Genomic DNA, 27029 nt, shown 5'->3' with positions numbered 1-27029 from the left:
AGATTAGAATTGCTTTTTCCTGTACCATAATTTAGAATCCAACTTTAGTATAGCGGTCACTCAATGAAAAAGGACTTACTTCATTTTTTTTCCTAACATAGCTGTTTTATTCTGCACTGTGAAAGTCATGGGATAAAAGAGCACTCAGGTTTTCATCGTGTAGTTTAACTCACGTGTATCTCATTCAGTGCTGAGCATTGTATAGAAAAACAGTAAATGTGCATCACTGCTCATTAATTCATTATTATTATCTAATAAAATACAGAAAAGAAAGTGGGGGACATAGATGAAGATGTTTTGTTTTGTCAAATATTAAATCGTAGCAATGGGAATAATAAAGGTTTGTTGAGGTGGTCTTTGTGGGGAAGAGCTCTAAAACAGTAAAAGAAAAGGCTCTCCTCATCTCTGCCTTTGGTTGTGTTTGTAAAGGAGATACAATGGTGCAGAGCTCTTGTGCAAGGATGAAAATCAAGGCAGAAGCTTATGCACGCTGGTGTGGTACAGGGTTAAATTTCTCCAGTAACCCCCAAAGTTTTCACCGTAATTCCTTTCTCCTGCACATGCACCCGTTCCTACTTTTGGGCCCTTTAATTTTCTGGAGGATTATGTTGCTCAAAATGTCTATTTAAATGTTAAGCTAAATAAAATAACTGTGAAATGAGCCTTTGAATGCATGATGTTTTGCTTGGGAAGACTGGTGTCATCGTTCTGGCGATGGGCTTTCTCATTGTTTTGTGTGCTTCCAGTGGGTTAAAGAGTATTAAAAGAGGAAGATGTCAGTGGTGTGGCTTTGCTGTGGGGCACAACAGTCACCTGTGAAGCAGGTCAGCTGTGAAGCTGTTTGACATACACATTCCTGTTTTATACATATAAGCTAGAATTTGTTCCAGACATTCAGAGGAACGTGTTGCATCAAACTGGCAGTTGCTCCATAAAAGGTGGAATTTGAATTAATTCAATTTTATCTTTTTGACTTTATGGAAAACTAATCCAGGATTTTTACTGTTCGTCATTAACGGGTCTTCAAACATTTGAAAAACATCTCTGGTTGCAGTAGGTTTTTTTTGTTTATTGGATGCAAGGTAGTCTGAACTTTCTTACTGTGAATTACTGGTTGTTAACTGCTTCTGCACTGTCGTATGTCGTGGAGCAGCCCGTCAGGGTGCTGCTGTCGGGTTTGCTGGTAGAGGACGTGGCTGTCTGCTTTCACTGTGGGATGGTTCGTACAGTTACAGTCCTGGGGACTGGCTGAGAGTCTCCTGTTTAAGGAATGGGTGGCAGTCAGGAAACTTGGGAATGCAGAGGCTGGAGTGGTGTGTCATTCCCAGAGCACATGACTCTGAACTGGGTAAAATTCTTGTGTCTGCTGTAGAAATAATCTGTTTCTGAGTTACCATGCTACTTCATTAGAGTGGAGCAGAAGGAAGCGGTGTGGATTTGCTTCCTTCCAGGGCCAGCTTCACGCAGAACCGTTGGCCTGCCTTTGATTAACTGTTCTCAAAATTTTAACCTTTAACAGTCAGTTTGATAAAACTGCCTACAGAAGTTCTAAAACAATTTTCCTCTCATTTCAGGACCTGCTGCTAGGCCTTCTCTCCCTCTTTTTTACCCTGATGTTCTGCTCCCTTCATCCTCACAGACCGCACTGGCTAAATTGGCTCAGGGAGGAGCAACAGTGATGTTGAGCAGTGAACTTGATCCCCTGAGTAGCAGCAAAGTGGTTTGTGTGCTTGGCTGTGGATGCACACAGCCAAGAGGGGTGATGTGAAGCCTGCGTATCTTTGGCCCTTGAACTGCTAGTTCATTACTCTTATTTTTTAGCAACTTATCTCTTTGTAAGGCCTTTTATATTTCAGTTTTGCTAATGTGGGCATTGTTCCAAAACCCCCTCTCTTGGAATAATTAGATTGCTTTGATTCCTTTTAATTAAATCACATTAAGTACACTGTCTGTGTGCATGGCAAAGTCTCAGGTTTAATGTATTTTCTCTATTTGGAAACTGGGATTTCTGATCCAAGTCACAGTGCAGGAGCTGGATGATATCCCATGATGTCCCATTTACGTAGAGGTTCACCTTGAACAGTGCAGTTGCTTTGAAGAATAAGGCTGAAAAGATTATGAATCATTATAAGGAGGAATTAGGATATATTAGGAAAACCAGTTTATAATGATAAGGGAAATGCAGTACTCATTGCTTTGCAAGGCTTTGCGGCATCTGCCCTAGGAAGATTTAACACCGTTTAACTGTCAAGGAGGATGTGGGTGTAATTGATTCTGCATCAGGATAACTGGGATGGGACTAGATCACTTCATGAAATCCAACCCAGCCTTGCTTTCTGAGGTGATAGAGGACTAAGCAGTGAGAAGGCAGGGTGCAGAACAGGAAGCCTTTCCATTCGTTCTGTTGTACGTGTCCTGCACATCAACTGAGACATCTGTAGTGAACTTCAAAACTTCAAACACTACAACCATATTGCTTCTATTTTATTTATTTAACCTGTAGCAGTAGCTCTGAGACTGTGTTTCTCGTGCTTTGTGTGCACACTGTTTTGCATGTGAGATTCTTTGCCACCCAATAGCTGTTTAAAAAAAAAATCTTCAGCGATATAAAGCTTTTAAACTTTGTTATAGATTCTGGGTAGGATCACATGTGTGGCTTCTTCTGTAAGGAGGTGTGAAAGACTGTTCCTGTATAAAGTATTGAATGTTGGACTAATTTCTTCTGTTGATAAACTGGGAACACATCTTCAGGTGATAAATGAAGCAGCAGTGCCAGTGAGTCTCTCAAGAGGAGCAGAGTTGTTTTACCGGAGCTGTTCTTGCTTTGCAGACTCTTTTGGGGACCTGACCATTGTCTGATGGTGTGGGTGATATTGATCCCTTTGAAGAGAGACAGGAATAAGAGGGCGGCAGATAGGAACAGGACAGAGCTGTGATTTCATGGAGAGCTTCCTTAGTTCTTTCACAATGAATTTCAAGCCATTCTGCAGTTTGCTAGCCTAATTTTAGTCCCGTAGCCACTTTTCTCTCAAGTTGTTTCTTGCCGGTGCTCTGTGACCCCACTCCACTCTTGTAGAGCTTAACCTGCAAAATGCTGCCCAAAGGGCTTATGTCTGAGAATTTCGTACCTTTTACGTGTGAGCTTCTGCCCTTGTGTAGCTGATGCCTTTTCTCCACTCGGATGAGCAGAGTTTTACCCTCTTTACCTTCCTTATGGCTGTACACAATAGTTAATGTCCCTTTGCCTTTGTAGCAGCTGGGGAAATCACTGGAACAGCATCATTCTCCAAGGGAGACTCACCAAGAGCATGCTGTCTCGGCTTATCAGGGAAATGACTGATTTTGTCAGTATGAGTTGCGAAAAATTGTGAATGTGTGTATTTTTATTCATGGAAGTTATGATCCCTAAGATACCTTTACTAAACCTGATGAGTATAAGTGAATCGGGCTTTTGTTATGCTAAATAAAAACAGGGCATTATTATAACTTGTAAATGGTAAAGGTTGTGGGTGCCAACAGATAGATATTTCATGCAGTTCGTACCTGCAGTGCCGGGTGTTGCTATTTTGGCATTGAATCATGAGCACGCTGTGGTCGAAGAGTTGTGGAGTCCTTCTGGAACCAAGACTGAGGTCTTAAGCTGCACGAAAATAAGAGATCAAGGCTTGAATTTTGTAACCTTGATGGGAAAATAGGTTTATCCTTGTATTTTTTTGAGAGGAAAAAAGTCTTCTCCTTGGTGATTGTGCCATATCTAGCATGTGGCTGTCACTGGGCTGGGCTGATGAGTGCCAGCGATGATGGGAACCTGGCCTGCCTTCCAAAGATCTTTTTCTCCCCGTTGCCCATTAATAATTAAGCAACATCAGCAACTTTAATCTCTTATTCTTCAACTGTCACCTTTAGCGCCTGCATCGCTTCCTTTTTATAGGAACTGGTCCTGGGAAGAGTTTCCTGAACTCAGCATCTGACAGGGCTGAGCGCACCCGAGTTTGGACGGCGGATAATGAGCTGAGTTCTGGTTTCTCAAATGACAGCAAAAGCAGTTTGTCACAGAATCGCTGAGCTCCTGTAACCCCTGCTCTTTTTCGCACAGCTCCGTGATATCCTGGGAGAGGGGCCCTTGACTTTGATTTTTCCTCATTGTTTGATTTATGTTTTGGCCCCATTCAAAGTAAAAGGAAAAAAGCATGTCATTAGGTGACATTTCCAAAGTACAGCCATTACTTTAAGAACAAAACCCACAGAACTGGGGGAATTACTTTACACAGCTGATCTGTACACACATTTCCCAGAGAGATAGCAGTCAATGAACACAATGGCTTGGTTCCCCCCCTCCACACAGACTCCTCTTGGAGAGATTACTGCTGTCACCTGCTGATCGGGAAACACGTGGGTGGTTTATTTATCCTTTGAGAAAGGATAAATCCCTCATGAAACAAGTGGGACAATGCTTGTGCTTTATTGCTGCTGCTGCCTTTTTGCTTTGCAGCCTTGGAGTGGCCAGTGCAGCCCCGTTAGCAGGCTGGGTGTGGAGTTGGGGGGATGCTCAGCCAGAGCACTGTGATCTTTGCCCACTGACAGCTTTGCCCTGCTGGTTATACTGATGGTATCAGCTCTGTGCTGGTTTGGACCTCGCTCATTCTTCCTGATGGAAACAACACCGAGCTGCTGTAGGTCCTAAAGACAGTTTCCAAACCAGAGATAGTCAGTGCGTTGCTCTTGTCTTGGATAAGGAAATGGTACAGTATTATAGATCACATCTTAAGAGAATCCCTGTTTTCTCTCTTAAAGGTGATTGCTTTGATTTTACTGTGATAGGAAATTTGGCAAATATTTGGAAAGTAGTTCTGGGAGAATGTGTCAGTAGGTGATCAGTGTAAGTGCTTTAGAGCAAAACTGTCTCACTTCAAATTTCAGTGTTAAGCGTGGTTAATGTTAATATCCATTAATAGCCAAACCCTCTAGCTAATGCACTTGGTATTTAGCCCCAAACTCTTTTCTTTTCCTGTCTGCCAGAACTCATTTTTATTGACAATCTTCTTATTTCCTGCAACTTTGTCAATACAATGTTTTGTCAGTCTCAAAGTTTGTGGCATACTGAAAACTGAAATGTCTTAAAAATTAACATAATGGCTGTATTTTAAAATGGGTATAGAGGGAAAAGGTTGGATAAACCAGTGAGCATTTCATAAAAGTGTGGCAATGTTATATAAACAAGCAAAAGTTTTTAATTTTGCGCACGTGAGTAGAATAATGAGGATAGGCTGGATCAGGCTGACACAAAGTTATTGCTTTTGACAAGAGCTCTGCTGCGACACTGAGGTGATCAGAAAATCAAATTCACACCAGGAAGGCAGCTGACATCACCATCAGCAATTTCATGCTTGTCCATCACGGCGCTCCGGTCGGGCTTTTTGACAGCTTTAATGCGACGATTGCAACATCAGCTGGGAGCAACCAATACAACTGGGCATCATCTGCAGAGGAATCGAAGTCTAGAGCGTCCTGGCTGATAATTGCGTCAGGAAGCAAAGATTCTTTGCCAAGCACCAGAAAATATCTGCCATCAACACATAATAGAAGGCAGGGACAGCCAGCATGGTCTTCCGATGCAGGAACAGTCTGGAACTGGTCAATGGGTCACGAAAACAAAGGGAAAACAGAAAATAAACCCTTGTTGTGTGTCTGTATGATTTTAATGGAAGTCATTGAGATTAAGACCAACAGACCTTTTGAGGTTTTAGGTTAAGATCTCTGTTGCCTTTTGCACTAACTACTGCTTGAAACCATATGTTTGGAAGTAGAAGGTAAGGAACACAATGCAGCATCATCATGGATAATGATGGAAGGGTGAAAAAAGGAAACTATTCATCAAAAGGACAGCGATGATGTAATGCAGAGTTTTCATATGAGAACTAAATCTGCATTTAAAAAGTGCTCCTTCATTCTGTGAAAGGCAAGGTAAAATTGTTTAATCAGTGAATCCCCCTGCACCACAGCTCATGTGAGCATCAGCCAAGTTAGATGTGCTGGGACACTGTAGAGCTGATCCTTAATAACATGATGCCTGGTACTGGGTAGGAGAGGTAGCGCAGAGCTTAGTGAGGTCTTTATGCTGATTTGCTGTGTTCTAGGAAGAGACCTTATTTGTTTTTAACAGTCATTAAAAATAGCAGTGTCCCACAGAGCATCACATAAACCAGGGAGCTCCTCCTCTCCCTTCACAGCTAACGCCCAGCACCCCAGTCAGACAAGCAACCCCTGGATGTTTCTGGTAGTTACTGGACCTTTTCTCCTCTTTTTTCATACCAGTGAGAAAAGTCTTGAATATATTTTTTAGACAAATAAAAATAGGAAGGAAACAAGACCCCACCTGGCCTGGTTTATTCCTCACATACCTGATTTTGCGTGTGTGCATGAACGATGTGTAATAATCTCACACCTGAAAGCCCTGAGCTGACAGGTAGGACTGAGGCTGGCTGCTTATTTACAGGCTCCCTCCGCCTTTTCGTTCATCTCAGCCTCGCGTTTCTCAATGCGCAAATGATATGTTTACAGTTTGGATCTTTAGATCTACAGGCTGTAGTTTTAGAGTATGAATTCACTTCCATTAATTGTGAGCTGTGTTTAATATTTATGCTAAGAGGACGTGAGGAGTGTTCCAATGAGCGTGTTCTCCTTTGAAAAAAAAAGGACCTGAAAAATTATCAGCCACTCGGGTTATAGCGTCTTGTAAAGATGCCAGCAGGCAGAACGTGATTTAAGGTGCACATTTTTGCAAATCAGCGCCTTCATAACAACTCTGGAAGGAGAGAGAAAGAGGTACGGGGGGATCCGTGTGAAGATTAATATAGCCTCTTATCCTTACTTAGTATGGGAGTTCCCAGAAAAGATGAGTGTGTCAAATCACTGGTTCTGTCTTAATATTTTTTTCTCCTTTTGCTTGCTTTTCTTCCTTGTTTTAATCATGTAAATGATGCCGTTCATTGTACCTTTCTTGCCTGTTGGCTTGAGATGCTGAATATTAATTGAGCAGCAGGATATCTGTTTTTCAAGCTTCATAGATAAGCAAAACATTTTTATATTGAAGTACTTTATCCTCTTTTACTGTGATACTTTAAGAATTTCTTACCTTTGTCTGTCATAGAAGAAAACGTAAAAAGCCCCAACTTCTGACGCCTTGATTGGGTTTATAAACAGGCTTTCGGTAGCAGATGTTTATAGATGTTTGTGTATGATTGTCCTGCTCCTAGACTCGGCTCTTTATTTCAACACATCAGCTTCAGGTTTTTTAAGCCATTGTGATTCTGGATTCTCAGTCTCTCTCTGCAGGTCTCAAGAAGAGAGGAAGAAGCAAGCTTTTATCTTTCAAAGGACAGTTGAAAGACTTTTTGTTATTATTTGGCCTCGCTTCAAAAAAATGCACTTTTGAGTCTGACAAACTAGCTGCTACATAGGCATCTTGAACTTAGCCGAGTAAAAATGTTTTTGAAGTATTGGGTTTTTTAACAGGTTTTCCCCACACACCTCACAGCACGCTCTGGTTTACTTGCTTGCGGCGCCGTGGAGCTGGGAGGGGAAACGTAGTGTCCACAGCTAAAGTTGTGATGAGATTGACTATTGAATTTTTCCAAAAGCAAGGATTGGTTGCCAGCGGCTGTCGATCAGTTTTCCCCTCTTTCTACCCCGCTCTGTGAATGTCATTCCTGGGACTTTTGTGCAGTTTTATCTTGAGAATGGTGGTGTCTTTTTTTTTTAAAAAAGCATAAGCATTTTTTTTAGATTATTATATTTCATAACCCTTCCCTGGGGGAGGGTCCACTCCACAGTCTGGAATAACCTGGTGACTGATCTTAACTGCTACTCGTTAATAAATTAATTCAGAAGGATGTTAGTGTTAAGTTCATAGAATCATTGAATAGTTTGGGTTGGAAGGGACCTTAAAGGTGATTTAATTTCAACCCCCCAGCGATGGGCAGGGACATCCCACTAGACCAGGCTGCCCAAGGCCCCATCCAAGCTGGTGCAAGTTGGATCGCTTTGATTTTTTTCCATTTTTTATCTATCACTGAATGTTGAGTAAAATTGTCAGGTACTTTCTCTTCTCGCATTCATTCTTTTTTCTGTGATTCCGGAATTTGTGTAGTCTCTATCTATGAACATGTACAGGGTATGAACTTGAGGGATAAGAGAATTGTGCAGGGTTGTTTTTGAGACTGGCTTATGCTGAAAACACATTTGCTCTTCTAAAGGCATTTTACATGTTAATAATTCCTGTGTGAAACAGATTGGAGTTCAGAGATGCGATAAACTCAGTCAGACCTGTGTTGTTATGGTATGTGTAGTCCCACACACCAGGAGCAGACATATTTTGTTTATTCAACTCTACAGTAAATGTTTTGTGTTTTCTTTATCCAACCTAACCGATTTATATACACACTCCTATCTTAACTAGGTGCCTGCATCTTAAATAGATTTGTTTTTACACTTAAAATGATTGTCTTACATTTTATGTTACTAGGCCAGGTACAAGCAGAGTCTTGATCCTACAGTGGATGAAGTTAAGAAACTGTGCACGTCTCTACGTCGCAACGCCAAGGAAGAGCGGGTACTTTTCCACTACAATGGACACGGCGTCCCCAGGCCAACAGTAAATGGGGAGATCTGGGTCTTCAATAAGGTGCGTCTTTGCGTAATGGTGTCAAACAGCTGAGTCTTTGTCACTTCTGTGTAAATCCTTGACATGTTCTGTTGGAGAACGATTGCATTTTCAGGGCTTAAAATGCATTCACAGGTATTTGTTTGATTCCATGCTGAAAGCTGTTTGCTTTCTTCATGTTCTTGAAGATCTGTGAGACCAAACAGGGCGTCCTGCTTCTCCCAGTGGGGTGGGGAGGTCTTCTCGCAGATGCGCTAAAGCTCATTTGCCAACCACTAAAACGCCAGCTCCTACCACTTGCTTCATCTGCATCTCAGAGGTAGCACCCAGGCTCTGCCACACCTGGAGTAAATAGCGAGGCTCCTAATGGACTTGGCTTTGCTGCCTTAAATCACTGACTGATTTTTAAGTTTTCACCTTGAAGTTTATGCTTACAATGCCTGCTAACTCTGAACGGCCATTGTTTAAACTACCTGGAGATATCGCACGTATTTAAACTACCTGGAGATATTGCACGAGGTCGATAAACCGTGTAGCTAGCTCTGCTTCTAACACGACGTGTACTAAAGAGTGTCCCAGTACCACAGAATCGCTATCTTTTACTTTTTGAAAGGCTTTTGTTACGCCTGCTTAGCTGTGGTTTGTAGCTATAATTTGTACAGCTATGCAGATCACATGCAACACCCTTTGAGTGATATCAAGTGTAACCTAAACGTACTTTGCCTTCCCTTCGGTTAAGCTATTTGGTGTCTACTAAGGGTAACTGATTTAGAATGGAGCCTTTGGAAAATGAGAGATGTTGCTTGTGGCTGAAAAGTACATTCAGCTGACACAGGACTTGCATTCGTTGTTATAGATATGCTCCTATTTTACTGTTGGGGCTTATTGAGCTTCTTTTCTCATATTTCACATATATTATTTTTATAATTGAATGAGCATTCACTGGTAATTTGAAAGAGCAGTGGAGAAGAGAAGGGGAGAAAGTGCAAGAGGGCATCACTTTATTCTGGTGCATCTATATTGGAGACCTGATTAGTATGCAGAGCAATAAACAATTGGTCTGAATACTAATTCATTTTGAAGCAGAATTTGATGTTTAAGAACAAATAGGAGTGACCTTCTTCTTCCTTAACAGCCAGTGGGTAATAAATAAGCCAGAAAGAAAGCTGGGCCGAATGTTACACGTGGAAGAAGAGGAAATTACTGCTCAATGAAGTTGTGTGTTGTGCCAAATGCTTTATTAAGAGCTTACTTAGCTGGGTATTTGCCAGTTTGCCTGCAGCATCAGCTGGGGTAATGCAGTGTGGGCGCCACTGGTGAGGAGGAGGAGCTGAGGTCTCTGCTTTCTCTTACAGTGAAAAACAAATCTGATCGTTATAGTGCTTGATGGGGAAGGTTGAAGCATAGTAATTTTTGCAGGATGTTACCAAATGCTGCCTTTTTTGGGGGAAAGTGAGAATCAGAAGTGGAACTATTCTTTTAAGCAAAGGTTTAAATTTAAGGAAATGCTGGCAGGGTTGGGGGAGATCATTGGTGTTTAGAAATCAGTCCTAAGGAATTCGGTCTCAGATCTAAGCAGAGGTCCTAACGAGGCTCAGAATTATAGCCCTCTTGAGTTGAAATAGGAGAGGTACTGAAATTTGACTGTGCTGACATTTACAAATGAGATTTAAGGTGCTCGTGCATGCGCTTGCAGTCTCAGTTCTAAGAGACTGAAGGCAGAGCTGGGAGGGACCTTGAGAGGGGCCAAAAGGAGTGGAACAGGCTTTGTTAGGGGGTGGCAGATACAGCCTGACCTATGTTTGCCAAAATACATACAATATTTTGGATATATCCTGACTTCCTGTGGGCCAGTCTCTGCATCTTTCTTCCATTCCCAGGAGAGCTGATCCCAGTGAGTCTGGTCAGGCTGGCAGTAGGGTTTTGGTGCTGGTGCTGCAGGAGAGCAGTGGCGATGACAGGAGGTGCAACATCTGCTTTGATGGACAGTGGACAATGGATTTCAGGAATCTGCCCCAACATGTCAATATGCTTTTTTTCTTAGTCTGTAGATGCTAATTTTTCCTTTATTTTATTTTTTCTCCCATAAATTTGTTGTGCAGCCGTGGTGGGGCTGATGACATGACAGGGAGGGCTTCTCCCACTGCATCTGAGCAGCTGGCACTGCCATCCCCGTGCTCCTGCAGCTCAGCCTGAATGCAGCCCAAGCTGGCAGAGCTGTGTGGGTTAGCAGCCTTGTGCCTTAGGGCTGCCAGAGCTTTCTGGGATGCATGGGCAAACACACCCAATGCCTCCTTTTCTGCTGGTTAACATGACAGAGAAGTGAGCAGCTTTATGATGTGATTGGTAGCTACCGCCAGAGAGCCTGGAAACTTAGGGGACCTTCATACCTGCTCAATTTTTTCTTTTTCACCTTTTTTCAGTGTCGCATTTAAATCTCAACATGTGCCAGCAGGCTATCAGATAGCAAATAGATGTAGGGGGGTAGGAGCACTTTGTAATGATGCTAGAGAAAGGTCACTAAGTGTTAGATCTTCATTAATATCTTCCCTTTAATTTCTCAAGAGTTGGTATTTTAAAATTAATGCAGACCTCTGCTCTTGCACAGCTGGTGCTCTGTCTGAACTGATGTTTTAAAATGGTAGTGTAAGGAGAATGCTTCTCTTCTGTGTTGTTATCTACTCTTCTGCAAACCTGTCTGCTTATGTAGCTCTTAGAATTAGTTGATACAGGGCCTGGCAATGGACTGACACGTTCTGGAATGGATAGTCTTGCTCTGGCTCTGCTGTTTCCCTGGTGGTGGGGTTGCGGCCCCTCCAGAGCCATAGCAGCTTCTCCCTGTTACAGGGAGACCCCTGAGTGTGCAGCTGATCTCCAGGCACTGTAAGAAGCGTGGCAGGAATGTATGCAGAAGAGATTAGGCATGTTATAGTCTGATATGTAGATTAACAAAGATAAAACCTTCAGGAAGTGCCATGTAGCCTGGCTGACTTTGACACCACATCTCTGTTACTTGGTTCAGTTGACAGCATTTGAATGCTGCTGGAGAGGGAAGAGGAAGAGTATGGCACGATTTGGATAAGGCACTTGAAAAGCTAGTAGCCAAACTAACTTGGTCTTTAAAAACCGAACTTGCCTTCTGTCCTGCAGACAGGTTTTCCTTGAGTTTAATTTTTTATAGTTTTTGACAAGTCGTGCTTGCTGTAGTGTAAATACCTCTGTGATTACCTTCACCTTTCAGGGTTCACCTATCCAGTCTATTCTTTTGATATTTAATCTAGCCTGACAGGTGAAGAGGACAGTAGTAAGTAAATAATCTGATATTAATCTGCATCCATTTTATTAGAATTTAAGCCTGACCTTCCATACAGGCTTTGTAGAGAAGCTGGCGGTGGCGAGGAGTGCTGCTGACTGCGTTCCTCTGCAGCCGAGCTGGAGTGTGGGAAGGTGCCCACTCCTCTGCCCCATGCTCTTCCTCCTCCCCTCCAAAGACATGCTTCGAACTGCTTCAGCTCAGTGACTTCTTGGGGTCAGAGACAGCAGCAAGGGAAGCAGAAAGGATTTTTGCCTGTATTTTTTTTTCTCTCGGCTTTCAATGGCAGCTGCTGAGCACCCAGGCACCATGGGAAGGCGTTCCTAGGGCTTTGCAGCTCAACAAACGAAACATTCCTGAACTCCCTTGGTTAGAGAGGTAATAAGACGTATAGAAAGAACTGGGGATGAATTCCCATAGGTTCATTGCCACAAGGTTCATTTCCTGAGATTTCTGAGGGATTCCATGAAGTCCAGAGGTCCCAGGACTGCAGCTTTAGAGAAACCTCTTTGGAGAGTACTCATCAAGCATTGTTTTGTCTTTGGTAGGGAAAGAGAGATTGTACCATGCTTTGGAAAGAATGATTGTTTTGAAAATGTCGTTTTCCTGGGTCTGTTATCACAGAATCGCAGAATGGTTTGGGTTGGAAGGGACCTCAAAGTCCATCCAGTTCCACCCCCTGCCATGGGCAGGGACACCTCCCACTGGATCAGGGGCTCCGAGCCCCATCCAACCTGGCCTGGAACACCTCCAGGGAGGGGGCAGCCACTTCTTGTCTGGGCAACCTGGGCCAGGGCCTCCCCACCCTCACAGGAAAACATTTCTCCCTAAGATGTCATTTCAATCTCCTCCTTTTCAGCTTAAAACCATTCGTCCTCATCCTGTCCCTGTGCTGCCCTATCAAGAACCTCTCCCCAGCTTTCCTGGAGCCCCTTTCAGTACTGGAAGCTGCTCTAAGGTCTCCCCAGAGCCTTCTCTTCTCCAGGCTGAACAACCTCAACTCTCTCAGCCTATCATTATGTCCCAGTGTTGTACAGAAAGATGTGAAATGTGTGCCTTGTCAGACACAAATTTTGCTGCTAATCTGAGAATACGAAACACAAAAGGTGCATTGTCATTTGTGTGCCTCCCGAGTGCTTTGGATATCATTTACGTATCACTTATCCTGCTCTGCCAAAAACGTCCTCTATTGGACCAAATCAGGGCCAGAAGCTGCAGTCCTCCTTCATGCTGTAGGAGATTGCCAGCGCTGCTTGTTTTACCCTGGCTGGGCTTGTTGGCATGCTTTACAATCCAGTACTTATTTATGGAATTGTACATTATTTACTGCAGGCTTCCTGCTCTGCCCTGCTGTACAGTGTTGGACTATAAAGGGACAGTCCTTTAAGCCCATTCGTTTGGCATCGCCTGTCATTTTACCACGTATTGAAGATGGAATAACATGCTTTTTATGTATTTATTGTGAGGGCAGTTGTGTTATTAAGGAACAATGCTCTTTTTCTAGTTCTCCTTGCTATGTGCTGAGAAAATCCCAATGTGGTTTCAAAAAGGTAAAAAATCCAAACCCCTGACTTCAAAAGTTTTTGTTCTGGGGAACTTCTCTGCAAAATCTTTAAAAATATTTCTGAGTTGTTTGTTAAGCAGTTGGTTATGAAATCTGTTCAAACTCAGTTTCTGGTGTTGATGTTTTGTTGTGCCGTTTCTTTACTCAGTCACAGAGGGATGTTGATAGTCATGTTAACAGAGCAGAAACTAAACCCCAATGTCGATACTGAGAACCAAACAGACGGAGTTCTTTTGTCCTCACAGCCCCAGCATGGCAGAGGCAAGATGAGCAACCATCAAAAGATCACCCTGAGCAGTTGTGCTAGAATACCATTATTTAACACTCCTTTTTTCTTCAAAATATCTCATTTACATATCATTAGCAAACTTGATAAGTTATATGCGACCCCCACAATAAAATTGGAACATAAAATTCTTCTGTTTGAAATACCACAATATTAATCAGAGCTATAATCCGTTCTTAACTGTTGCAATGTGCATTACAAATAACGCGTTAAAACAATGCATGCTCATAAAATCTCATCGGTTATATGTGCTGGACCAGGTTTTTATATGTAACTTACTGTGCTTGGAATGAGCTTGAACTGAGTGGTGTTCTTAGAAAAGGTCTGTGCCAAGGGTTTGTCTATCATTCTCTCCTGAAACAACCTGCCAAGCTCCTAACTCCATAAAACTTTGGCTTTTATAAACATTTTTTCCTATTAATTTTAATGAAACAACCGAAACTTTTATATATGCGCAAAACTGGATTTTGAAATGACTTTCTGTTTCCCACCTTATCTAACATATGGTTTATGATCACTCCTGTCTTTATATACGCTGATACGTGTCCTTGAAAATTTGATTTCTGTAAAAGTTTACTGGTTTTATTGCAGCTATTTTAAGTCTCTTGAATTTAAATGGGAGTTATGATCCCATTCATCATTCTGCTGATGTTAATAGGTACATCACAGCTTTTTGCCGTGGATTTTGGACCGAGTTCAGTGCTGGAGGGACATGAGCAGGTTGCCCTCTGGCTGCAGAGGGGAGGGATTATGCGGCAGCTACTGGGTGTTCGGTAGTGACTCTGCAGGCTTAAATGGCAGAAATCTGCTTTGGTTTATAGTTTCAGTCCTGCCATTGAGTTCAGGGTATGGCCCTTCAGCTGATTTTAAACATCTGAGCTTTGATGCCCCTTGTGTTTTAAGAAGCTCTTGCGTATCCGGAGTTTAAGGTGGGAAACAGGGAACTAAATACTTCATATTTATAGAAACAGACTTGTTGGTACCTCACCTTGCTGACGGCAGGCTTTGCTGGCTTTAACTTTATTGGATTGTTCTGAAAGTTGCACAGAAGTTAAAGGCTGTAATAAAATTATGAAACATCTCATTAAAGTAATGTAGGGAAGCTGCTGATGGGCTTACATAGTTTTAACTAGCAATCTTGATTTATTGATGGAGTTCAGTTTAAGATGTTTAATATTAAATTAAAGACAGTTGGTTTACATCCCTTATCAGTGAACGGAACTTATCTGAATGTTGAGATAAAATTGAACTATGAAATGCTGGTCTGAGTCATTGACACAGATCAGAGCACTCATGGAGTTTTAGAACTTGAGTTTAGAGTTTAGCATTTCAGACGATGCTATGCTAAAACCTGTTTGTCGTTTGTGTTGGAGTTGAGTTCATAGTCCTCATTATTAGTAGGTACTGATTTGTATTTGTATTTGTATTGATTACCGTGCTTAGTGTTCCATCTAGGTTTGATATTGGGATTTTAGAATTGGAAACTTGGTTTGTGTATTTTATTGTTTCACCAAGGAAAGTTCTGGTGCTTCTCTGATTTAAGTGTTCTGGTTTTTTTCTCCTTACAGAACTATACCCAATATATTCCTCTCTCCATATACGACCTGCAAACCTGGATGGGCAGCCCTTCCATTTTTGTCTATGATTGCTCTAATGCTGGCCTTATCGTCAAGTCGTTCAAACAGTTTGCACTACAGAGGGAGCAGGAGTTGGAGGTGAGATCACAGTCTGCTGCAACGGTTTCCTTGGTGTTTGTGCTGCAGGGTTAAATTTAAGCTTGTTTTGCTATTTACAGCTAAAAAATGTGTTAAAACTACATTGGAAGGCAAATTAATTTGCAAATAATTTTACCACTCCAGTCTTTCTGGTTGAATTTGCTATCCTATTAAACTTAGAATAATTTTTAATACAAGTGCTAATTGAATGGTCACATTAATAGAATCAATTTGTACTCTAATGGTCTTTTTTGCAGATGAATGCTGAGGTGAATTAGACATATTTATTTTAGTTTGAAAAGTCGAGTCTCTGGGTGTACATTTGGACGCAGTTAAAGTTTTGTGCTGTTGAACTGAATGTGAAAGTGTGAAACGGAATATAATAAACCTGGTGCACAGAGGGATTGTTGCCAGTGGTTCCAGTTTCACAGACTGCTAAAGTTGAATGAGTTTCTAATGAGGCGCTGTCTTTGACTGCAGGTGTAATTGCTAATAAATAATATATTTCTCAAAGTAAATAAATTTGTTGAAGTAAATCCGAAATGCAACGTGGAAGGGCTGGCGTTGAACTTCATGATCTTAGAGGTCTTTTTCAACCTTAATAATTCTATGATTCCATTTGCTACTAAAGACTTACTGAGATAATGACTTGTTACTAATAGAAGGCAGAAGAGTGCTTACAGTGTCATACAAATCATGGATGAGAGTTCATTTGGAAAACTTAAATTATTGAATTGTTCAAATTCATGGAAAGTGAAGTCAAGCTGGAACTGGTGCTTGAGAGGGGCTGCTAGAGTGATCAAGATAATTGTTAGTCCATCTTATTGAAAGGAGATTAGAGGAGTTTGCTGTTCTTCTAATCTGAAACAGCTATGGCTAAGAGTAGCCATAGCTGTTTCATTTAATTTTGGGGGGATCCTTATTTTTTTGGATAGCACAGAGCACTGGGCAGAGGCTGTCAGATTAGGCATAGTTTCACCAGAAACATAAAAATTAATTACAATGCATTTATAATTACATTTGCAACCACCTTATATTGGGGTTTTATTGTTCATAGACTATAAAGGCTGAAACTCCTTCTTATTGTAAAATCTAAATCTTCTTCAGTCTCCAAACAGAGGAAGCACAAAAAGAAATGATAGCTTGGGAGTGATAGAAAAACAGTTCATGCTTCTCTAAGATACCTGAGAAAAGATAATGCTGTAGCACTGTATGGTACGTGGTCTTTTATAGAGAACTGCCTCCAAAATAGAATAGAAAATACACTTGAACAGAAAATACGCTTGACTAGAAAATACTTTTTTTTTGGCCTTTTGTTAGTAAATAAAGTGTGGGTCATGCGTGTGAGTGAAGAGCTGTGTGGATGGAGAGAATTCTGTTGGTTTCAGCACAAGACTTTGCTCACCAGAAACAGGATACTGCGTATCTTATCCTGGGGACAGGATGCAATTGAAAATAGTTTTCCTCTTTGGTAAGACAGCATCTCTGAGGGAGGGTGAAGGCAGAAGCTCCTCCTCTGAAGGTGCCGAAGCCAGTTCAGCAGCCACTGGGTTTTGGTAGGATGGGGAATGGGCAGGTATGGAGAAAATTTTGGCGTTTGATTATAGCTTTGTGTTGTGTAATCCCAGGGCAGCAATTAAGCTAAGAAAGCCTAACAGTTGCCATCATTCTTAACGTGTCACAGCGTTTCAAACTGTCAGGTTAAATGCCATTGATACAAGGACTGGCGTTTCCCTGGACTGCGGGAGCCCTGGCTGTTTCAGGGAAATATCTGTGAATTGTTTCCATTTCCATCTGGACGGGCAGTTAGGGATTTGGTTTGGTGTCTGGCTAAACAAAAGTCTGTATTTTGCAGTTAAGAAACACCCATTTAGCAGCACAACGTGGATAAGATGTGGCACAGTATTAAGTGTGATAAATTAGTTTAGAAGTTCATTTTTTCCATTCAGTCCTGCCTCTATTTTGGTTTTGTCCTGATATTTGTGATAGGTGGCTATTTTTTTCCTTTCCCAAAAGACATTTTTCAGACCTGGAAACTGGCCCCAGTTATCAGAAACTGGAATTCCTACTGTTGCTTTCTTGACTATCATTCTGTCTGGCATCCCTAAGTGGGAGAGCAGCAAGACTGGTGGAATCGTGGTGGTGATGAAGGTGCTGAGGGTGCCTGGCAGACTCTTGGCTGCACAGTGCTGTAAGAGATGCAGGTGAAATGGTGAGAAACCACCTCGCTGTGGTTTCTGGGACTCTGAGCTCTGCCTGCGACACACGGAGCAGTGCAGTGGCAGCACTGGGTGCTCTTTTAACCAGCTCCTGAGCTCTGACAGTTCTGCGAGCGTGTATAAATACACTGTGATTGTGGAGAATTAAGCAGGCACTGTAACTGTGCTGTGCTAACAATGATAAAACAGGAGGCTGCTTTTTTTCTGATTAGCTTTCTGTGTAATTATGACACTGTGTTTCCTCTGACTCATACTCGTCTCACACAGCACAGGTCTGCTGTGTCAAGGCCACGCTTGACATGTGCAGAAGCGAAAGCTGAAATGTGCCTCCTGTATCGTGTGCAGCCAAGCACGCATCTCACTATTTGATATTCAGCGTTATTGTTTGAACTTTTCAGCAGTGTACCTTCAGCTGCATGCACTGCTAACTTGTTTTGTTCTTTGGGTAGGAACTCGGTGATGGGGTGGGAGTGCCCATGTGTTTCCCCTCAGCAGTGACTAATGAGGCCTGATGGAAGCTGAGGAACTCACAGTTTTGATTTTTCCACCTTCAACGTTAATTCTCCAAAAATTAGCTTAGCGACAGCACAGCAGAATGTTATCTGGCATTAGCACCGTGTCTGGGGGGAGAGTTTTTGTGATCGACCATCTGCTGGGAGAGAGGAACGTCTTCTCTGCTGTCACTGCATTAATGTCTTCCACTGGGGAGGAGGATTCTCACAGCAGGAACCTTGTGGAGCTGGTGGGTCTGAGCAGCTCTGGACATAAATCCTCCCGGTTTCTGTCCTGGGGCAGAGTTCCTACCAAGTTTACCTCAAACACGTCTGTTAATTCAGAGAGGCTCAGTTTTTTAACAAGTGCTTGTTTCACAATCTAATTACATAGGTATGTAGGTCTTTTCCTTTGTAGGGGTTTAAAATACAGATATTGTTTCCCTCTCTGTTAATGACAAATGGTAATGTTTGCAAATCCATTACGTCTTCCTCTGGATGGACAAGTCGCAAACTGAGTGCTCCTCAGCTTGGGCAGCTGTAAATTGTTTTCAGAACAAATTAATTACCACCATTTTGCAGGAATGATAAAATATGATCTATGGCAGTATAATTGATAACTTAATATTACCATTATTCTTTTGTCTGGAAGGCTGTGGATTGGCAGTTGCTGTGAAATAACAAGAAGTAACACAATAAGTACTCTAATGGTGAGGAATTTTTGCTTACAAACCTTACACAGGAAAATAAGCATCACTTCACCTTGAGACCATGTTTCTCCTGGAAGAAGTTGCAAGTTCATTGTGGCCTGCTGCAAGGTCTGCAACTACTTGATTGCTTCCAGAAATGACGTAGGAAAAAAGCCAATTAAAGACTGTTGATAAACATATAATAATTTCATGTAAGGTACATTTACATGGTTTGGTTACTAATCTTACAGTTGTAATTTTTGCTGATTTATGTCTTTTAACCTCTTTAGAATCATGGAATGGTTTGGGGACCTTAAAGATTATCCGTTTCCAGCCCTCCCGTCATGGGCAGGGACACCTCCCACTGGATCAGGTTGCTCAAAGCCTCATCCAACCTGGTCTTGAACACCTCCAGGGATGGGGCAGCCACCACTGCAACCTGGGCCAGGGCCTCACCATCTCCATCATGAAGAGTTTCTTCCTGATGTCCAGTCTAAATCTTCCCCTTTCCAATTTAAAGCCATTCCCCCTCATCCTGTCACTTCATGCTCTTGTAAAAAGTCCCTCCCCAGCTTTCCTGTAGCCCCTTTCAGTACTGGAAGCTGCTCTAAGGTCTCGCCAGAGCCTTCTCTTTAGCCTTCTTCTTATATCGTATTTTGCCCTAATAAAAATTTATGAGGGAACCAAGCAGTTTAGAAAGTCTGACCTCAATGGATGTTCTAAGGATGCAAAACCAAATGTTCGTACTGGGCTTTGCTCAACCCTCTTTCTTCCCCTCCTTTCACACTTACTTTTTAGAAACGTGTTTTGCTGCATCATTGTCTCTAGCAGTCTGACTAGGTCTGTAATTGCTAGCTGAGTGCTTTATGGTCATTACTAGTTCATCTCCTAATAGACAAATATTTACACTAAGTGTGTCACGGCTTCTTCAGTTCATATTCCCATGTAGAAGCCAAGAGCGGACTAGGTCTTGGAGAATGAGTTACGTCCCCCTTAGAACTGAGAGGCGCTACCAGAGCTTGACAAATGTCAAGTCTTCTGTGTTTCACACTACTCAGAAAGCAGAAAATCAATCTAAATGTACTTCCCACCTACAGAGCCCATTTATGAGGCTGCCCAGAGGGCATGTCTTTACGAAAAGAATAGCCATAGCTAAGCAGTTTGCCTACTTTATACTTAAAAATCTGTGAAGGGCTAATGCTTTTCCACACTGTGTCTTATGCCTTTCTCCTCAAAGAAAAGGTCTTTTCAGTAGTTTAGTTATCTTTTTTGTTATTATTGTACAGCTTAAGTTTTATTGAGAGTAAATATCACTAGAGGACAAGTGATGACTTTCATGTAGCTTTATTTCCACCCAAGGTAGGAAATGAATCTTTGCTGAAGGTGGCATAACTCCACTGAAAGCAAGGACAGGTCTTAGATAATTTGGACAACTTGAGAGATTCAGGTGTGTCATTGCTGCCTCTGGGATTCAAATGGGAAAAAACCAGTATTTATTATAAAGAATCACAAAACTTAATAGGTTTTGTGAAGAAGCATCTGAAACGCCTCCAGAGCTTACCAGCTGCTTTGCTATACAAGAAGTGTATGATTGTGCCAGGCTCTGGGTTTGTAACACAAGTATTCTGTTCCCCGTTGAGCCTTCTGGGACACCAAATGGACATTCTCTTCAGATAGAATTTTTCATCGGTAAAGATGGTAAATATGAGTTTATTAGTCACCTTGCTCAGTTGGCAAAAAGAATGAAACCAGCTGAAGTGCTGGTCTTTACAATAATCTGTTATCTCTGGTAACATGGCACATAGATCACTTTGATGGGTCTCTGCTTTCTAACTCATATATGAAAGGGCAACGAAGACACTGCATGTGTTGCACTTCTCTGCCCTATTTCTTGAAGAACCTTTGAGTACCATAGCTCAAAATTTTGGATGGCTGAAGTGTTGTTTTGTTTACCTGTTTCAGAAAGGCACTGGGAAGATTAGTGATGTTTTTCATTCCACGAATTATTCGTCTCAAAAATCATCCTCTTAATCAAAATTGTAGCTAGGAGAATAACTGTGGGTTTGACAAATGGGCTTATTGGTGTACATGGGATTTCTGCAGTAGGGTCTGATGTTTGGATGGGTTAATCTATTGCCATGGTACAGGTCAGAAGTTCAGAAACTCACCTTTACCCCAGGACATTTGACCCTGGTTTTAAAAAAAAGACTTTGTGTGCCTCTGCTCCGTTTCCCATTCTTTCTTGTCTTTTGAAAATTGATCTACAGCATGTGTAGTGAAAGAGTTGAAGAGCATTTAGGCAAAGCTGGTTCCTCTCTGCAAATGCACAAATGCCACTGGACCAACACACTCCGTCAGTCCATGGCTGGCATGAAATCCATACTAATGTGTCTCTCGGTTCTGAGCATTTTAAACAGGTGATTATACCCTATTAAATATAAACTAATCGAGTCTTGGAAAATGATATCTTGTTAAAGCAGTTCTAGAGTGTGAGATGCAAAGACCTTAGATCAGAATTACTTTTCAGTGTAACGTTCACTGCTTAGAGCAGAAATTATCACATCTTTCCATCGATGGGGGTATGTGTGAGGACCTCAAACCCTTTCACTAGAGCATTGATTAAAACTTGTATCTGCTGATATGTCAATATTTGCATTGCAGAAGGCAGTGTATGTTTCTTTTCCTCTTTGTGTTGGAAGATGGCCTCTCTACTTCCATACAGTAATTTTCTCTCTTCCTGTTTCCAACTTGACCTTTTTGCTCCAGTGAATTAGAAAGATTTATGGGAGAAACACAGGGAGTTCAGCTTTCTTCTGGCTTACCAGCAAGAGTCATCTGTATGCTCCACAGCAGGAGAAGCTGCCTCATACAGCCAAATGAGTTGCATTTTTCCATTTGAAGCTATTCTGCCATCTGTGGTGAACGGTTATGAGGCACAGGAAGGATGAGTTTTGCTTAAATGTAAAAGAAAGAATAATTAACTGAACTTGCTTCTACAGCACTCATTTCCAAGCTGGCAGATGTGAACTGAAGACTCGGAAGTGTTGATCACAGTTCAGTCTGTTGCAAGTTACCGGTTTTGGTGTGTGGTATTGTTATGACAAACCCAGTTAAATACTGTCAGCTATATGTGAGTTAAACCCACGGTGGGTGCTACCATAGTCTTAAACTTCTCTGAATCCAAAGATCCATTGAACTTCAACAGCTCTTTATGGTTATTTTCAAAATGGTATAGAAACCCACTTGACTGAAACAATCACCTGAGGAATTGCCTTGATCTCTGCAGGTGGCTGCGATTAACCCAAACCATCCACTTGCTCAAATGCCTTTGCCGCCCTCGATGAAGAATTGCATTCAGCTGGCAGCCTGTGAGGCCAACGAGTTGCTGCCCATGATCCCCGATCTGCCAGCTGACCTTTTCACATCATGCCTTACTACGCCGATCAAAATTGCTCTGAGATGGTGAGTATCTTAATTTGTGTAGCTTGTCTGTGGAAATGATAGATTTGTTAATCCAAATGCTTCATCTAACCCAACATTTCTCTGTGATATTGAATTACAGGATTTGAACTATGCGTTTGAGACAGCATTTTATTAATCAGAAATAGAGAGGTGAAAATATTGTTATTGTCTACTTATTATGTTTTAGATTTCAGCTCAGTATCTGGGTTTGCTCAGATTAAGGGATTTACTGTTCTGGGAATTAAATATCTGCTTCTTCAGAGAGCAGAAATAGTACATAGTGCAATACAACTTTTTGTAGATTGTTCTTTGTGCAAATCATATTCCAAATATTGCAGTTGCTGTAAATAATACAGTAGCATTAAATAATGCTATAGTGCAAGAAATTGAGCGATAAACCAAAGTGATGTTATGGAATGCCATACCAAAGTAATTAGGCAGAAAGTTATAAAAGACCGCTGCCTACTGCAGGAGCTTTCGAAGAGCAATGTTTTTACCTAAAACCAAATTGGACCACAAACAGTTGTGGTGCTGGCTGAGGACATGGTGTGAGGAATCTAGCATGTGCACCCAGGTAGTTTGTGGTTCTGCCGATTCATTCTTATCAGCACGTTTCACTCAACTCTCTCATAGTTCTGTGTGCTTCGAAATGAAAGGCTTCAGGTCATTTAAACACCAGACTTGGTTAAAACTGGTGGAAGCCTAATAGATGTTGCAGAGGATGGTAAGTAAGTGAGTCACCACAGCTTCAAGAGTGGCTGGCTGTCCTTTGGAGACACTCATAATAACTTACAGTTCCCACACTCACTCTCTGATGTACATAAGCAACAAACTGAGTGTGTTAATTTGATTAGATTCTGGTCAAGATACCTACTGCATTTGGCTGATGCCTTTTGCTCATTTGAAGGACAGCACAATACCTGTTAAATTTTTCATTCCATTTTTGATTTTCTGAGCTCGCAGCATAATTCCTCACAGAAGAGAGTCCCAGCTTGTAAACACCAGCAGAAGGCTGGGATAATTTTGAGAAGCAGGGAAAAGAGCTCCAGAAACGTTAGGAATATTTCCAAGGGGAGGTTTTGAGAGAGCTAACAAGAAAATGTTTTTTCTGAGCCAGGTGTCATGGACCAGCAGTCTGACATAATGGGAAATGAGCCAAGGAATGCAACCCTCTAAATGGGTTAGGGAGGCATGTGCTTTTATCTTTAAAATCCTTTTCATCTTACTTTTTCCTTCGATTTTCAAAACAAGAGGTTGTGTTTTTTTCTAAGGTATCAGTCTGGTTGCTACACTGACTGCTTGTCAAAACTCACAAGTGAGCACTTGCAGATGTGCAGCAGGATTGAGCCTGCTGATTAGCCAGAGACATTTAATCTCATCTAATCCTGAGAGATGTGCTTCCCTTCTGGAACAGGTGAAAAGAAAGAGGCGGTTAACTTCCTGTGTGCCCCTCCTGGTGCTGACGTGGTGGTAGGCTTGGAGCTGTGCCTGTTGGGTGAGGATTCTTAAGCTGCCTGCACAAATCCTTCTCTTCTAAAAGCTAAAGAAAGTTACTATGCGGCAAAATTCCTTTAGGGATGTTTTATAACCAGGAAAATATGGTTGCTATTGGATCATTGCTATCCAAATGTGAAGGAGTTCAGATTTCTACTTGGTTAATCTCTGGAGAAAGACTGAAATGTAACTGAATGTTCTGCCTGGTAGCTCAAGGCTGGCAGCAGATGACAATGAGTGCAACTCGGTAAATACCAGTGATGCTTTTTAAAATGTTACTTGCTGAGTGGAGTCCAAAGACAATAAATAAAGCAAAAAGCGACACATTATTCAGCAAATGGAGTGTTGAGTTCAAGTTCTAGGGAGAGCGTTTTCACCAAAACACTGGGGAGAGGGGAACAGCAAATACTTTTCAGGGTGGATACACTGAGGCTTGCAGTTATTCTGAGTAACTCATTACTGTGCATGTGTGTTAAATCAATGCTGCCAGGATGCAGTGATAGTGCTTAATTCTTGTTGTTTTCACTAATTGATAAAAATCTTTGTGAGAATCCATAGTAGGGGCTTTGATGCCAGTTGAAGATTAACTGGTTTATAACAAACTGAATGTTTATAGGTGAAGGAAAAGCTGTTGGAGTTGGGACTCGGGCTTCTCCTTCCCTTGAGATTTTCAAAACCTTACTTCACTGTTTGTGCCATATTTAAAGTGAAAACACCAAATCTCTTTGAGAGTTGTGGGGGTTTGGTTTATTTTTGCAGGAAGCCTCCTCCAAGCATATAAACTGCTTACACAACAGTATTCGATGGACAGTTCATATACACCAGGAGAGGTTTTTTGGATGTTGTGATCTGCTCAGGAATTTTCTCTTGCTTCATCTCCATGGGAACGCTGTGAAGGGGGTGATCAGGGCAGGTTCTTGAGCAGAGCTACACCTGCCACAAACAAGAGATATTCTGAGAGTTGGGTCTGGGTTTTGTTTGACAGGGAAGGCGTTTGTGAAAATGCTGCTTGGGGGAAGGGTTTAACACTGCGAAACCTCTGCTGTTCTTGGCGCCGAAGCTGGTAGATGCCTTACGAACTCCTGGATAGAGAAGCATTCCCTGCTACATACAACCCAATGGCTGTGTTTTGCTTCGTGCACCCAACAAAGCTTCTCCAACGAAGATTATACTCCTTTTATATTCTCCATTGATTGGCGTTATTATGGTTGTGTTTTTATCCATGCAAGTCTGTAACGATTAAGTACTTGCTTGCGGAGTGCTGCTAAACGGGATCCGTGCAAAGCCAGACCCTCCACCTGCATTCCAGTTGTTTGATGCAAATGGTGCGCCTGCCCTAAAGCAGGCAGTTAACCACAAATAATCATAGAATCATAGAATAGTTTTGGTTAGAAGGGACCTTAAAAATCACCCAGTTCCAATGCCCCTGCCATGGGCATGGACACCTCCCACTACATCAGGCTGCCCAAGGCTCATCCAACCTGGCCTTGAGTACCTCCAGGGATGGGGCAGCCACAGCTTCCCTGGGCAACCTGTTCTAGTGTCTCACCACTCTCATGGTGAGGAAATACTTCTATATATCAAACCTGAATCTGCCCCTCTCCAGTTTATACCCGTTCCCCCTCATCCTGTCACCACAAGCCTTTATGAACAGTCCGTCTCCAGCTTTCTTGTAGCCCGTTTCTGGTACTGGAAAGTTGTTATCTCCTCTGAGTCTTCTCTTCTCCAAGCTGAACAAGCCCAACCTTATCAGCTTGTCCTCATATGGGAGGTGTCCCGGCCCTCTGTTCATCCTTGTAGCCTCCTCCGGACCTGTTCCAACAGTTCCATATCCCTCTTATGTTGAGGATTCCAGAAGTGGACACAATACTCCAGATGAAGTCTCACAAGAGAGGAATACAGGGGTCGAATCACCTCATTAAAACTTCTCTTTTACTTCAGTCCTGCTCTGTTATTAAAGCTGATCCAGAAGTTGCAGAATTGCTTTTGAAATGTAACATTTTGCAATTCTTGACTGACAGGCTAATGAGGTATCATATATAGAATTTATGAGTGAATAAAAGTTTGATGAGTAAATTTCTATGGATCCTAGTTTGTGCTCTATATTTTAAGTAAACATCTGATGGACACAATCACTTATCAAATGGTTTTGCAGCTGCATTCACTTCAGTGTAATTTCAGGAAAGGAAAATTGATGCTGGTAGGAGAAGCACAGGTCAGTTGTGCCCTTCTGAATGCTGTGCACAGAGCCCTTAACGGCAGTCTGACCATTCTGGGAATCCAACCCATGAATTCCAGCTAACTCGATACTGATTATCTTTGTGTGTAGTGGCTGTTGTGAGCTGACGTAGTCCAAATATATGTTGTAACTATATATAACCGTATACGAGGCAGGCTTAGAGATAAGCCGTATGGATTGTTAATCTTGACTGATAGGCACTAAGAGGGAAGCAGTAGCAGCTATTGCAGCAACAGCTAGAAATGAAGAGTATGTTTGGGGCACCGTTTTACGCAGCTCTGTATCTCATGCTGTCTAATGCAAAAAGCAACTATATTGGAAGTGGTGATCAGTAGTGCGTCATGTGCTGATGTTATCATCCGTCCCTGAAGACCTAAACACGCTGCAATTACATTTTCAGTTTTACACAGCAGGGAGAGGGCTGTCCTTGCCTGAACTGACTTAAGGACCCTGTGGTTTTGAATCCTGAAGTGTCACTCAGAAAAGAGTAATAGGGCTCCTAAAAAGGGGTGGAAAACCCCCAAACCTAAAGGAAACAGAAAATTGCTCAGATTCAGGAATTTCAAAGATGTGGCTTGCACCTCAGAAGCCAAATGTAGCGAGCTTGACTGGTGGCAGCTGATTTTCTGTTGGGTAAATTAAAATAAATGTGCGAATTTTTTTCTTAATGTATTTATTTTGCATTTCTGCTTGAAAATTTGGTGGGGTTAACCAACCCAATCCTCTGTCCCAGATTTAATTAGAGAAACTAAATTGAGTTTCAAAATATTCTTGTGACGTGCGAGCAGAACCCAGGTAAGCGACGTTATGCATTTTTCTGGTTTCCTTCTTTATTGACTGGCATTTAATGGTACGTTTACATGCAGCTCAAACATAGTTCACCTGATGTTTGCAA

General features: G+C 41.9%; 1 protein-coding gene across 2 annotated transcripts in view; it reads left to right on the top strand.

Annotated features, from left to right (window-relative positions):
- The window catches only part of RPTOR (regulatory associated protein of MTOR complex 1), a 155322-nt gene that overhangs the window by 33455 nt on the left and 94838 nt on the right, over nucleotides 1-27029 (top strand). For both annotated transcript variants that reach the window (XM_054083336.1, XM_054083335.1), the window contains exons 4-6: nucleotides 8525-8683; nucleotides 15394-15540; nucleotides 22226-22401. In XM_054083336.1, the coding sequence (XP_053939311.1) occupies nucleotides 8525-8683; nucleotides 15394-15540; nucleotides 22226-22401 (482 nt within the window). The remainder of the gene's footprint in view (nucleotides 1-8524; nucleotides 8684-15393; nucleotides 15541-22225; nucleotides 22402-27029) is intronic.

The sequence above is a fragment of the Cuculus canorus genome, chromosome 18 (assembly GCF_017976375.1).
Source record: "Cuculus canorus isolate bCucCan1 chromosome 18, bCucCan1.pri, whole genome shotgun sequence".
NCBI lineage: Eukaryota > Metazoa > Chordata > Aves > Cuculiformes > Cuculidae > Cuculus > Cuculus canorus.
This window is presented reverse-complemented; position numbering and strand designations above follow the sequence as displayed.